This window comes from Anarrhichthys ocellatus, unplaced genomic scaffold (assembly GCF_004355925.1).
Source record: "Anarrhichthys ocellatus isolate YVR2014 unplaced genomic scaffold, GSC_Weel_1.0 scaffold13, whole genome shotgun sequence".
Classification (NCBI taxonomy): Eukaryota; Metazoa; Chordata; class Actinopteri; order Perciformes; family Anarhichadidae; genus Anarrhichthys; species Anarrhichthys ocellatus.
The window spans coordinates 2,049,337-2,064,933 of NW_022280043.1; the positions used below are offsets into that span (position 1 = coordinate 2,049,337).

The 15,597-nt window shown below is 43.4% G+C and overlaps 1 protein-coding gene across 5 annotated transcripts in view; it reads right to left on the reverse strand.

The window, feature by feature from the left end:
• hdac9b (histone deacetylase 9b) overlaps positions 1 to 15,597 on the reverse strand; it is a 34,537-nt gene that overhangs the window by 16,702 nt on the left and 2,238 nt on the right. The window contains exon 1 of one of the 5 annotated variants that reach the window (XM_031853095.1): positions 3,755 to 9,368. The exons of 1 other annotated variant lie outside the window; for it this stretch is intronic. In XM_031853095.1, the coding sequence (XP_031708955.1) occupies positions 3,755 to 3,863 (109 nt within the window). In that variant the 5' untranslated portion in view covers positions 3,864 to 9,368. 3 more of the 5 variants (XM_031853094.1, XM_031853096.1, XM_031853098.1) reach the window with 3 other exon arrangements.

Sequence of the window (15,597 nt, forward strand, 5' to 3'; positions counted from 1 at the left end):
TGGTCCTACGTCCGCCATTCACGATCCTGACCCTTGATATGAATATTTTTTTTGGGGGGGTGAAAGTGAGGTGCTTCCTGATTGGTGGAAAGTGCACAGACGTGTCTCTAGGCCCTGGTTAACAGGAGATTTATGAATGACAGGTCCAAAATTTGTTTTTAGCACAAGGGAGCAACAAGCACCCTAACCCCATGCCCAAATTCCTCCCTGTGGAGGGCCTGCCGAGGGGGGATAGGGTGACTCACAGCCTGTGAGCACACTCCCACTGCAGCGTCGCACCGCCAGTGTCCCCAAAGTGTTTATTTCTATAACCGATGTGCCTCTCATTAGCCTTGGTGGTGGTTGGAGTGACAATCACAGCCTTAATTTGAGATGTTGGATGGCTGTCTTTTTTCTGCCTCAGGCCACATTAACAGGCTTCCTACCCCGGAGAGAGAATAGACACACATCGCCTGTGACATTACTATCACATGTGAGGAGTATGCAATACATAGATACACATCGTTAAATATTATCACTTCTTTCCCGCTCGAACATAAAGTGATAACTAGTTTGAGAAATGAGTTATTAACATTGTAAACATAACCTGCTGAATATAAGCAGCTATTCTTACACCCGTATACGTTAGTTTGCACCTAGAAATAATGTTTGGTGTCACTGAAATAGGCTAACGTTATTCAGATTAAGTTGTTTTAGCACAACAAACACATTGTGTTTAGTGTTGATCAACTGTCTCACAGGATGTTAAAGGGGCCCTGTGGTGTTTGAACAAAAGTAATGTTTCCAATCATAAATATTCCTTGGAGGTGTTTTGGGGTAATAATAATGAACATCTTGCATACATACTGTGGAAGCTAAGGTTTATCTGATTATTTAATTGATGCTAATAGTGTTTAGAAATAGTTACATTTGCAAGAAGTTAAAAAAACAACACTGTTGACAATCATCTGTTCTGTTTGTTGTTTAAATATTTTGCACCAAATAAAAAGTTAATAAAATGTACCAAATTACAGTGTAAAATATGGTTATGGTTGAGTAGCCTGCTTTTCACAGATTTAAACACACGGCCCACTTTGTGTTTACACTTTGAGCATGTTGTATGTTGCGTGCATTCAGTGTGCACTTGAGATTGTTGCTGATCTAAATTCCCCGTCTGACAGTATAAATAGAACCAGAGATACAGAAGATGTTTGAGGGCAAAAATAAGCTGATGCTTGGGACTGCAATGTGGCGCTGGATCTCTCATTAAGTGCCTTGTTATTTTGAGCAGCTGGCATGTTGGAAGCAAAAAAAACAGGTCTTTATTTTTAAGTCTCGGGCTCGTCCTTGCAGCTGAGCCAGAGCTGCGGCTTGCAGGCTATCTACTAAAGAAAGAGGGCCGAGCTGAACCACAACGGGCCGCTCGCTGAGGGAAGCCAGGGGTCTAGCCGTCTCCCGCACCGCCATCATGCCAAACCGTCTCACAGCACAGACACTAAAGGACAAAGATCAAATCTCTATCCAAGTCCCTCTGACAATATCTTATCATCATCCTTCTGTGGACAACATTGGCATCAGATCTTAATAAATCAATCACAAAGAGTCAATAGCCTTAATGCTTTGAGCAACAGCAAACACTCCGACCGTCCAACCAAAGGAAAAGTATCCTTAGTCCCACTGATGAAACACAAGCCATAAACTGTGCTCTACCTAATACAACATCAACAGAAAGAAATACTGTATTTTAAGTTGGGCTTTCTATTCAACACACTCTTCAATTATTTAAAACAATAACTTAATCATTTGTATAATGAGCCACTGTTAAGCAATACTGAAACCAAATCTGATATTCATGTGTGTTATTGTGCACGGCCTCTTCTAAAACACACGGTGAGGCCGCCTGAACGGACACGGGACGGAGACGAGAGGACTTGAAAAGAGCCGCTCTGTTATTATCTGAGAGGTCCTTATTGAAGGGAGCTTGTTGTACTATTTTACATATTTTGCACTTGGGGGGGCAAATAATCAGTTTTCCCTTGTTGGAAACCATTGATGTTACTGACACTAATCTAAATAAAAATATGCCCATTAGTTTCATGTTGCACTTGAAATGTAACAACAAAGATGTAAAACATAAAAATGTCAAGAAGTTTGCTTCAGAAAACAATTCACAAAGGATCACTTCCCAAATAACAATCGTGACAAAAGATTCATATCCTAAAACAATAATACACAGCACATAATAAACCCACCAGGTCTGTTTTAGAGAAAATGTGTCTGCTCTGCCAACAACACTCACATGACATCCAGCAAACTCATTTAAAGGCATTCTGGAGTCACTGTCACGTGATTTACTATAAAATGGAAAGAACAAATTAAAACAGGCAAATGACAGAATTCTCTATAAATATCTGTTCCAAACCGCCGTTATATCGGGAGCATGCCGAGATGGAATGATAACGCACAGACGCCTAATCTTAGCAGGCTAATGCCATAAACTGAAAATAACTCACCTAAGAATAGCTGACCCACAGAATAAGCAAGGAGCCCGAACTCAGGCGCTCGGTCTGTCTGTTGTTTGGCTCACAGGCCGCTAACGGCAGAAGAAGAAGAAGAAAGCCTCCTCTGCTGCTCCTGTAGCCTGATAGTCAAATAACTCGCTCTATTGACAGAGATCACAGAGGGAATGTGTCATCTCCCTGTCATCCCATTTTAAATCTCCTCACGTTTTTAGCCCACTGCCTCTGGATGTTTTCAGTCACCCGTGTTGCTCTCCTGAAGTCAGGCTTAGGGTTGTGCTTTTTTAACTCCCCCTTTTGCTGTTGACTAATTGTAGGTATTGCAGTGACAATACATTGTTCAGTAAATTAGTCACATGACTTCATCTGCACTTCCTCACAATGCTTCTCAGTAAACCCCTCACATGATAATGTTTTCACGGAGCGCAATGCCTCAACGCTGACGTCATTTCCAGAGACAATTTACACATTTTATCAATAGCTTACATGCTGAAAAGGTGTGACTCATCCGAGTGAATAGATGTTACTCATACTGATGTCAGTTATGTCCTCTTCAAATTCAATTCTCGGGTCAAAAAACAGTCTGTGGTAAATGTCCTGAGAGAAACCTTTCAGTTGTGCCTTCACAATTTCTGTCACAGTTTTTTTTTTCTGTACCCTGAAAAGTGCACGCTGACATGGAAGCTCGCGAAACACAACATCCCTTTCATGTTCACAGTGAGTCATTTCAGGCAAATAGAGCATGGGAATAGTGTTCACACATTTCCTCATTTTAGTTTAAAAAAACAACACTCTATGCATCCTAAATACACTTTTTTAACTCTTTCCAAGGCATCTTTTAACACAGATTAAGTTAACAGTCCCACTGAGAAAGACAACTCATGAAGCAGCGTTTACCATCACAAGAGCAAATACCTTGATTGAGGAAGAAGCGGCTGATCCCACCACGTTGTGCTGTGCTGAGAAGCTTTGACTTCTCTTTTCACACAGAATGAGAGACTGGCTAAGCGCAAAGAGTTGAGAGTACGTGAGAGAGAGAGAGAGAGAGAGAGAGAGAAAGGGGGGGGGGGGGGGGGAGAGAGAGTCAGAGTGAATGTGTGCGAGAGAGGCACAGACGATGTGAAATAGCAGAGAAGTAGGGAAGAGATTCAGAGATAGAGGGAGAGGTTGGAATGCAAAGAGGGAGGGAAAAAGAAGGATAAAAAAAAACCCGGAGATTCCTCAAAAGGAGGAGAAACGCCGGGCTGTGTGATCACCTGAGTTGTTCACGTTGTGCATCTTGCTCTGGTTGGGGAACTGCTGGTGTCCGACGCGCCTTTCTGTTGTGGAGAAACTTGACTCGCCCTCGTAAATCGTCTGCAGCATACTCCACTCAGCGCTCAGGTCTCATTGCAAGCCGAGCGTTTCCTGTCACCAAGAGCCACCCCTCAGCCACTCAGGGGAGAGACCGCGACAACAGGCAACGCTCTCCCTTCCTCTGATACACCGCTCTCAGCGCAGAGCAGCAACACTCTCTCTCTGCACGGCTGCCACTCTCCCGTGCCTAAACACTAACACAGTTACAGGACAAGATGGCCAAGTCGTATCTGCCTCTCTCAGTCTGTGGTCTTTTCTCCTCTCCTCGACAAAGTGTCTGAGCACAGACTGAGAAAAAAATGTAAAAGCTGAGCCATGAACTGTGCGCTGAGCACCTCGCCGAGGCAGTAAATGCAAGCCAGGGAGGGAGCAAAGCTCATTTGCATGTGAATCAACAACTGCGTGGCCCACAGGTGACAGAAATAGAACAATGGCCAGCCCTGGCTAAAAATAGGTCAGGCGAGGCGCGGGGATTGGAGCAGCATTGATGCGTTTAAAAATACCACACCAAACACAGCTGTCTTCTTCTGCTCCTGCCAGAAGGCACGTCTCCTGACTCCCTCTCTGCAGATGGAGGCTTGGTTCCTCTCTCTCTCTCACTCTATTTATGTCTGCATTTTTTTCTCTCAGGTACATGGGTGGAATGATCCGTGTCTGCCTTGATGTACTGAAAGATGCACATGTAACGTTCACCTCTGTGCAGTGTACGATATGGCAAAGGTGTTGCAAGCTTTGTCTTTTGTATGATTCACAAAACTACAAAAATAACTCGTATTTTTGGGGGTAAAAAAAATACAAATGGCAGTAGCATTTAGGTGAAAATCTGCAAGTGTGACAAAAACCCAACAAGATGTGTTAAGTCAAGCCAGACACCAAGATGAACACGGTGTTCATTAAAGACTCAGAGTGTAACCTCACTGCATTAGTGAGTGTGTGTGTGTGTGTGTGTGTGAGGTTCAGTGTGTATCAGTACTGCTGCTCGGGAAGCATGCTTTCAGCTAGCCAAAGAAGCCAACTGTAAGATGCTATAACAGCATGAACCCAATTACACAAACCTCTCAAACTGTGTCAAGAACACCTCTTCGGGATTACACGTCCCATTTGAAACACACTTGATACAGTGTAAAGCAGGGATTTTAAAATTTACAAACAGAACACTACAGTACACATGAAGAGCATCTCAAGAACTTGAATACTGAATTTTGAAGCACCAAGTAGCTTCAGGACTTTTTCAATTAATATTACATTCCCAAAGTGGCCGAGATCTGTAGTTAATATAATGTGACTCCAGCTCATAAAAGTCAAGTCAAATGTTCTATCTGACCACGGATGCAGGGCTGGGTTTGCGGCCGAGCAGCCTGTGCCTTTAAATTTTTCATCTTCCTTCATAATTTGACCTGTCCCCCAGCCAGGGGCGTGGAGCCAGCACGGCTATTTTTAGGTCCTGAGCTCTGACGACTTGGCTAGAGAGACACAGAGAAGGAGTTTTGCCGTGTTGTTTCAGCTGGACAAACATTTAACCCCTCGATCCTTTTATCACAGCGCAACTAAGGAGCCAAGAAGGAAATGCACAGCTTGCGGGCTCGCCCCAGACATAAGAACAACTCTGAAGCTAATGCATAATATTTCGCTACTTGATTATTCATAAACAGAAGCAAGATAACTCATGCATTTGTTTTGATTCCTAACTAAAACTTTTTTTTAATCTAAATTAAGTAGTTTTCATCTTTGTTTACTCGAATAGCTGAGAGAAGGATTTACACAAACATGGAGGGAGGGAGTCATGGAGCAACATGGGGAAAATCTATCAAGAAATGATTACTCCAATCTCCCCTCAGTGACACATTTCAGTTGAACAGATTTAGCAAACTCCTGATCTTTGCAAATGAGTTTTGGCAGTCAAGTCGGGTAAGATAGTGTGAGAGACAACACGCCTTCAAGTCCAAAGTAATGATGGCTACAGACCCAGAGCTCCATCTGTCGCGGTTTCTGTCAGAGCGGGCAGGCTCTGACCCGGCCTCCCTGAACACAGGCATGATTGATCAAAAGAGGAAGTATGCGGCCGTCACATGAACAACAATTATCATGACAATGGAATCCCTATTTATATGACATGATAATGTGATTTTGTCCTAGACCTAAAATAAAAAAGGACATCATTTTGCAATGTTCCTGTTTCTTGCTGTTTTTACAGGGGTTTTGTTTCTGTGATTTTTCACTATTACACAATAAAAACTCCTTTGTCTGCACTTGTGTACAAATGAATAATGTGTTCCCAGAAAATACCCTTGGTCAACCTGACCTAATGCTCCTTAAAAATAAATAAAAAGGAGACCTTTCACTGGGACACGTTAGCAGCGATTAACCTACACTTTTTATTTATAACGAGCTTCCTGAGGCTGATGAGGGATTGTGGGATTGGAAATAGCTCCATCCAATAGGCAGGGTTCAGTAAACCTGCAATGTGGCAAGCCCGTTATAGCCCCGACTGCGTCACTGGTGGCCTTTGTCTACTTTAGTCCTATTAAAGCATTTAAGTGTGAACGTCAGTGTCCCTGCTGGAGAGCCACTCCACTCTGCTCCCCAGGGCATGGGCTCGACTGTCTGTCACCTCCCTCAGATCAAAGACAAACTGTGTGTGTGTGTGCGTGTGTGTGCAAGTGTGTGTGTACCTGCATGTGTGTGTGTGTGTGTGTGTGTGTTTTGACATCAGAGCACTGACATGGAGTGGGAGAATATTAGAAATGAGAGAACAAGTGGGTCAGACCAGTGAAGTGCCCCGAGCACTTTCCAAATTTATAGAGAGGCCATTATAGATATCAGGAAATACAAACACATGCATCCATACACACAACACACACACACACACACACACACACACACACACACACGTGTTATTTACTTCAACTTTGCCAATTTAAATGATCTACTTTTACTAGAAATACAACAAAGAGATAATTCCCGTCATGGTACCTCAGCTCTTTCCATTCCATTTGGAGAAACCACGGTAATAACCTGGGTACGTGTTATTTCCGACCAAATAAGCGTCCTCGCATTACCACAATTACTGTACCAGTTACAAATCAACTACCAAGTTCTGTGGCTTAATCATCGCACTGCTGCCGTGTGACACACACTGCATGATGAAACCCAGCAGGGAGGCAGACCGGAGAAGGAAGGGAACTTAAGTGTTGCAACAAATAGGAGTGATGGACAAACAGTGCTCCTTATAACTGATCTGATTCTGCTAGAAAATTATTTTGTTCTCTGTACGGGGTGATCCGTGTGTGGGAGGCAATGAGTCAGCCATGTATTGTTTTTCTGTAGTTCTCTGAACTTTAAAGCCCCCATGTATCCATGTATCTCAGAGTGCCTTTAATTATCTTACATGATCTTAATCAATATGTTTATTAGAATCGGCTTTAATCTAATTAGCCCTACCTATTGCTTGTCTTCCTGCAGGTGTGGATGCAGAGTTTCATCATGCTGCCCTGCGAGGATTGTGGCGGATGTGATCATTGTCAGACGGGACGTTCCTCCCGAGAGAGCGACCCGCATACTAACAGCAACTTCTGACGTAACCATGCAGCTCAATGTCCCTGAGTTTCTCCTCTCTAGTGGCCCCCCCCACACACACACAGCTCTCGTGGGCAGCCCTGGTACAGGAGGGAAATTACCTCTCCACACCAATTACCTCAATGCCCGCCATCTTACTTACATCAGCCGCTGATGAGTCCCCATTTCCAACTGTGAAATAGTTTCGAGATCAATTTAGGGAGTGAGGCTATGGCGTAATGCTGCCCCAGTCTCTGAGTGTGGAGTACAGCATGCTGTATTAGCAACCAAGCCCAGCCATTCTACCTGCTAACAGCCAAAGGTAGAGTTTTCAAAACAGCCCATTTTCCCTTCACCTTGCGGTCAGTCTCATAAAAGCACAAAGGCGCTACAACTGTTGATTTGATGGTAAAAATCCCATTAGCCTGTACAGCTGGATGTGTTATGCGAGTGCGTTTCCCCACTAATGATTTGGGCACTCTTGCTTTTATTGGGTTACTCTGTCTGGCGTCCTGCGGTATTTCCTGTTGGACATTCGGGGTGATATAGAATGCACTTAACAGGTTAGATCAAATAACATGAAAAGCATTTAAAGGCAGTCATGTTTGGTACTTAATGTTGAAACATTGCCAGCAAAGTTTTTGCAATGCAGCTAATACCACTGTTGGGTTGAGTTCATGCAGCTTCATGTGTTTCTCTTGATAGAGAGGCCGGATATAAAAAAAGATAGCGATGGTTGTTCTTCAAAGAGAGAGGTGAATCAACATATATCCTTAAAATTCTGCTGTGAACCCTCGATCTGAGGAACAGATTGAACCATAACAGAGTTTCAAGAAGCATCCACTTGTTGTGCGTTGACCTTGGGGTCAGTTTACTTTCTAATTGTGAATAGATCCCTGATGCCGTGCCTTCATCTGTTGCCATAGGCTGTCTAAAAATAGATATGGAGTACAAAGGCACACTGGAAACAGAGGGCAGCTCTCGGTATTTTTACTGATCAATGTGCTCATCTCTGTTGGAAACGATCAATCCGCTCTATCAAATTGACCATTTTGTCATTTTATGTCTGCCCTACATTCAATCATTCAGCACAACATTCAAGCCCACTTCATGTTCCACATTGTCCAGCTTGCCCAGCGCATTCTCTCAAAGCAACACAAAACTATTCATCTTCTCACAACATTCTAACACTAAAAAGCTTAGCATTGATTAGAGCCTTTGAAAGATTATTCTGAATGTAAGCTGGCATTTTAGCGAGCTATTAACCACTGAACATGACGTAGGATTAAGAGGAAACGTTTTTGAAACCAACGTGCAGAATCATTGCATCAGTGTCTCTCAGACCTTCAGGAGTCATCTGTATCGAAGGTTACGATATTGTAACCCTGGTTCTATAAGCGCAGGTGGAGCCCTCTACTGGACTGGATTTGCATAAACGTAGCCAGCCAATCAGGATGTGCCTACCCGAATACGTGCAAACCCAAAGTATAAAAGGCAGCACACATCCCTGTTGACATCCCACACCCTCAAAGGAGCAGCAAGGCCTACTTGGTAGATGGCTTAGCCTGTGCATATAGAACAAGGGTTACAATAACGTAACCTTTGTTACTCAAACTGCTCTCTACTGGACTCTATGGGAACAGTGGGTGGAGCCAGATGAATGTCTGCCCTGACGCGGCATAATATTGACCCAACCATACTGATGCTGACCGACGAAAGGTTAGTCGGCGCAGCCCGCCTACTTCTTTATAACCTGCGGAGAAGTAGGGGGCCCCGGCAAACCCAGGTAGTATGCAGCTGAACTGGGTATAGCCATGGCCTAACCCTGCAGGGGTCAAAAAGAAAAGCAGTAGACACCGTGTACACCACATGACCAGGAGCACGGGGACATGTATGTATACCAAGCCCAGACAGGGGGTCAGGTGCAACACAAGTGACACACACCATCCCTTTTCCCTTGTCCTGTGTCGTTCCAGTGAGCACAGACCCTGAAAAGGAGCCCGACATGTTCAAGAACCATATGAACGGAAAAGACATTGAACATGACGCCCTCGTACATATGTCCTCGACACCCCACGTACAAAGCCACCGATGCTGCCGCGCTGCATGTAGAGTGTGCACGGACCACAGTGGGAGGGTCTCTTCCTGCCTGCCTATAGGTTTGGTCGATGCACTCACAAATCCATCCCATCAGGCATTTCTTGGATAGGGCTTTACCGGCCACAACATCTCCAAAGCACATGAATATCTGTGTGAGTTAGAGCATACAAACACACAAACCCAAACAGACACATGTGACTTTGATGGAATCCAGCCAAGTTTAGCTGACCTTAGAAAATCCCAGAGGGATTAATGAAAACAAAGGTTCTCTGTTCAGAGGCACATCCTGCTAGTGGAGCCCGTTTATGAGTGGGTAATTCCTCATTCCTCATGCCTTGGAGCCACTATCTTAATATGATAACTAAATATATATTTTTGGTATTACCAATATGGTATTACAACTAAACACATTTTATCAGGCTTGTTTGTCCTCCGACACTGTTATGTCAGTACCAGATGTTCTATTTAAAGGCACAAATCTCACTTCAGTGACCTAAATATAACAAGCACAGGGGACAAGAACATAACGAAAATAACGCTGTCGTTGTTTAATAGGTTATGCTTACAGCTTGGCTGTTGTTCTGGATTTGTCAATGACCTTTAAAGACAAAGCAAAACTCCATTCATGGATTTTAAAGGAAATAAAGTTTACTATGGGAAGGGTGGGCTGACACTTATTGTCCAAGCCACTTCCACCTACGCCACCACTTCTTAACTTGACCACAGCACAGTCACAGTACTCGCCTCCTGTGGTGTCTCAAAGGTCTCGGGCACAACAATACCTCTGAAAAAAATAGCTTTTCCTCTGATTATTAAGGTAGTGCTATGCATACCGGGAAATGTCCCGCAGTGCACCCATCACCTCTGTTACAATGCTAATGTCTGGGCTGCTCCATGATATGCATAAACCCGGGGGGGGGGGGGGCTTCAGTGGTATTTTTAAACGCTTTGCTACGGCGACCTTGAGTTTCTGGATTTTATTATAGCATCATATCTATATTTTTCCACCATAGTTACAAATTCACCGCGGTGAGCTGCCACACCCTTATACAGTGGAAGTCTGGCACTGGAACTGGCCTATATTACACAAACACCCGAGTATATTGTAAAGACAATGTTATACTTTTGCAATTCCTATGCGAGTGCCTAAACAACTCAAACAGCTCCCTATTTCCTTTCTCCCTTGAGAGGCAAAAGCATTGAGGGATCGCCCTATTTTGTTTTGGTGGGGAGATAATAAGAGCATATGCTTTTCTGTGTAAGTGTAAATTTCCACTTGCATGGGTTGTAATATTAGAATAATAGAAGATATTACAAATTATTTTTCCGTCTTTTTGTATCTACAATAAATTCTCCTATTTCTGAGTTTCAGCTGCTTGATTGAGTCCGCAAAGATAGATAGACAGACAGACAGACAGACAGACAGACAGACAGATAGATAGATATGGGACAATGTCCAAGCGGGGTAAAACCCCCGGGTGGATCCTTCAGCAACAGTGCACCCTGCAGGTTGATTAAAACAGGAAGAAGAAGTGAAGGCTAGAAATGCGAGAGATATTACTGTGAACTTTCCAGCAAACTCCAAGGACCAGGAAGACAAATATTGTGACACACAACAAACACTCTGCTACAGCGACTGGACAGCACAGAGGTCCAAGGGAGCAGAGATACTGTAAAAACACAAATCAAGACACTCACTCTGCAAACAAATATAAATGCCCAGACAAACTAACACACACATGCGTACGCATGCACACAATTCCACACAGCAATGCCACCATGCTGTGCTTTGGGAGTGGCTGCAGCGTTCCTGACCTCTTGTCTTTCATCTTGGATCCAGTAACCAAAGTGACTTTTCAACCCAGCCCCTTCAATAACACAGGGCCTAACAAGCTTTGGCTGGCTCTTTCAAAACACAGAAATTACCAGCGCAAGAAAGAAACTGTGTCAACTGTGTGATCTCCTCAAAGCTGTGTGTACAATCAAAAAGATGGAACAAAGTTCAGAACGTGCGTGTTTCCTTTTGAACTACAAAGTGGGGAGTTTCCTACCTTTAAAAGAGCAAAATAGACGTAAAAAACGAGAGAATGAAAAACACTTCAGGCATCCTTTTTGTCTGCTCGCTTGTTAAAAGATGCCATTCATTGATGTTAATCATGACTCAAACTTCCTTTTCCAGTCTAAAGAGGAGCCTCGCTGTTTTTGGAAACCTTTCATTTTGTTAGCAATCGCTGCGATAATGCCACTGACAGATAAAAGGCAGAATTTAAAAAATGCTGTAAGGTTGTCACCTCAAAGGAGGTACATTCTTCTGTTATGGTAACAGATGGGCTGGTAACCCTTTCACACCTATCTGGCCACGGAGGCCCTTTACGAGGGCTCTGCTCTTAGATATCCAGCCAGTGTGTCCAATCTCTGTGTAATTCCTGGATCCGTTTGTTCTGCACATTTCACGCAAAGCAGGGAGGGGGGGTTTGCGGCCATGACCTCCTGCCGTCCCATAACTCATAGGATGGGGCTGAGAGAGTTGGCGAGTGCCTGCAGATGAAAGAGATGTTTAGCATGACGCACGGCGGCACAGTCGGGGCCACGGAGGATGATGGGATGGCACGGAGTGATAGCTAATGGGATCCTTGAAGTCTGAAGTTTGTCTGTTTCTGCCATCAAGGAGAACGGCCCCGCTCTGATTCCACCATACAGATATGACAGAGACCCCATGACGCCTGTCAATGGGCACACTGACAGATGGGTCTGTAGATAGGCAAATACAAGATAGAGAGTAGATAGGCAAGACATTTATTTCAGGTAAAAAGATAACCATGAAAAATAGTAAGCCCTCAACTAAAGAATTTACAGAAGAATAAAAATAAAAAACGCAAATGGAAGTCATAAATATGTGGCTTTAGCAAAAAGCATATGAATCTATCTTGAATACTCGAAAGCGGGAGCCTTAAATCTCCCCATTTTTCATCCACACAAGAGGCCGCTCAAAGACATGAATGATTCATCTCTCCATCTCCATTTGGACAGGAAGTGAAAACAAATGGAGGTAGGTCCCCCCCCCCAGAGAGCCTCGGGGTCTACGGTGGAGCTGCATGAACAACACTGAGAACACCGGGCTCTGTGTCTTTAGCTGCAACAGGAGCCAGATTCCCCCTCTGAGCCGCTGTTCTCCTCCTACTACCTTTATAGAGAGAAGATATTCCTCTCACACACACACACACACACACACACACACACACACACACCACTACCTACTCCTTTATTCACCAACAGCTTCAGCCTCTCACCTCGGACTTTTTCAACCTGCAGGTGAGCTGGAGGAGAGACGTCATCAGGTTTGGTTTAAGGATTGATTCAAATGTTTTATGCGTATGCAATGCAACGGCCTTGAACAGAGTTGCCGTTAATGACTTGTGACTCAAACAAAAAGAACAGAAACAACAAACACTGTGAGTGTGGGTGAGGAAAAAATGTATTCATGTCCTAGTTTCATGGCACCTGAGCTACATTCAGATCGTCTGTGCAACGTCTGTACAGCCACTGGAGCTAAAGCAGCCGAGAACAGTAAAATAAATAAAGGTGAGAATGTGACTCTTCATCTCTTTTTCATGACAGATGAAGGCCAGTACTACACTCATACTTCTGTTTAACCTCAAAACACATACAACACGCACACACACACACACACACACAAAAGAGATGTGGATTATAGTAACGGTAATCTGCTGTTCTGAGTTTTTTTTCAGTAACAAAGAGAGTGTTGTATTTCCACACATATAATGGCTAGTTTTATCCTGCCATTTAAGCCTCCTGTACCGCACCGATGAAGAGCACATAACAATGAGACCAGCACCTTCCTCTGGGCATCAACAACACCCCCCCCCCCTCCCCCAAAAAACTCACTGAACCAAACCCATTTTTTCCAGTCTAAGAGAAATGTCAAGTCCAGACCTAGAACTCGTCTCTTTGAAGGGAACAGAGCTGCCAAATATAGCCCGCTAGCCTCTACGCCTCCTGACATATATCAGGCTCTACGGGTTCTGCTCACAGCGGTTCAATTTGGCGGACTGCCACGTAGTCACTTTCTATTAAGCGTCATAACTATACAAAGAAAATTATAACCAAGCGATGGAGTGTACACTGTTGCTTAGTAACCTAATGCCAAGTTGGGGATTCATCTTGTTATGGAACAGAAAACACTTACAGCGTGAGCCAATAATAGATCCTGGACCACACAAAAAAATACTTTAAGGGTGTCAACAAGCACGAACATGAAGCCGACGAACATAACATGAGAGATGTACATCTAAGGAACACAGCTCACTTCTTAATGTGTGATTTTAGGAATGTTGACAGTGTTTCCGTGATTGCAAATTAGATAATTATTATTCATCTGTCATTTCTTTTAGGTGAATTGAATTATAGAATGAGAGCTTTAAGGACACATTATGCAGACTGGCACTGGGTGCTCGGTGCTAATATGCAAAGCTGTTTTTTGGAGTCTTTTGGATCTTTCTGAATTACACAACTTGCCCCCCCCTCCCAAGAAATATGTGGATCATGAGTATTGCTGGCTAACATACATATTGTTTTTCCTATCACTGCATTACAAAGACATACAAACTAAGCACCTCTCAATGCTCCATGCTAATGGCTGGTTTTAATATAGCTTATATCTGCATGCAAAATGAACACATTACAACTAGGCTAGACATTCTGTCTGTAGCAGAACATGTCACCATAGGCTACAATACATAATCTATTTACATGTAATCGCTTTCTTTATACAGAGTGGGTCATCATATGTAGTCTATTAGGAGCTTTTTGGACTTTTATTTATGTCTAATTATGTCTTACAGTGTAACTTTCTAGAGCTCCACAAACTTATTAAATTATAAACTATCTGTTGTTGTTGTTGTTGTTGTATTCACTGAGAGCTGTAAGGGTGGTTGGTACAACATATACCCTGTTCACAAACATGCACTTTGCAATATGCCCTCTTTTTAATACATTACTTAAAACAGCTCTACCCTTGTAACCCCAAACTCACAACACGTTATTTATATTTTCTGAGGCTAATGCAATGAAGCTGTTGAGTGCTTTAAAGTGTAAAACAAATACACATAGAAGGGCTCCGTGTTAAAACAAGCTGTCAGTGTGAGAGTCATTCTGCGCTTTTAATGTATTATGACATTTTCTGTCATAGATGTCAAATACAATTGAAATCAAATTTATTGTGGGGGGGGCACATGCTTTCATTTATGGAGGTTCTTGGTGTCTCAATTAGAACATACCGCCCTACTTGATGTTGGCCTCCGCTACTACAAGAGAAGTAAAGATACTACACAATGAGAAACTGGCTTCATACGAGCTAGGAAAGCAGATGTCCACATCTCTAAAGAGGATCTATACGTACTATTCAAACACTACAACGCACTGACACATATAGCGCCTTCACAAAGCAAATAATCCTATTGCTATTCCACCACATGTCTGTCAATTATCTATGTGTGTTTTAAACATACTGTCACACTGGTACACAGACACCTGTGTACTGTACACAGCCACATTCATACACACACACACATGGTTACAGTTGTGCTTTTCTTACAATTCCTTTGTGCCCATTTCAGGCAGAAGGTTGGCTCAATCATTCTGTCATGTCGTACTTCACATCACCCGGCACACAAACAGCGCAGCATTCTTCCTCTCTGTGCAACTGAAACGTCTGCTGCGTGACATGAAGGCTGCCTTCACACTGTCACGGTCCATCAAGGATGGCACACAAACACAGGAAATAAATCCACGGTGACAAAATGTTATTCATCACTTCCATCACTTTAAGTTGTGAATAAAAGGGAAAAGGCATTGAATTCTTTCCACTTTGACAAACAAGCTCACTCTCACTTCTCATGTCAGCTCTGCTAGTGGCTGACTGATTATTCTGTGTCTATAGAATATTTTACAGGCAACTAATTTGCCAGATGCCAACTTTAGGACAATGATAATCCCCGAAGGCTAACATGCATTAGACAGCAGGGATTTCATGCAGCATGCCGCTTCTGTGAATACCGCTCGCCAATTG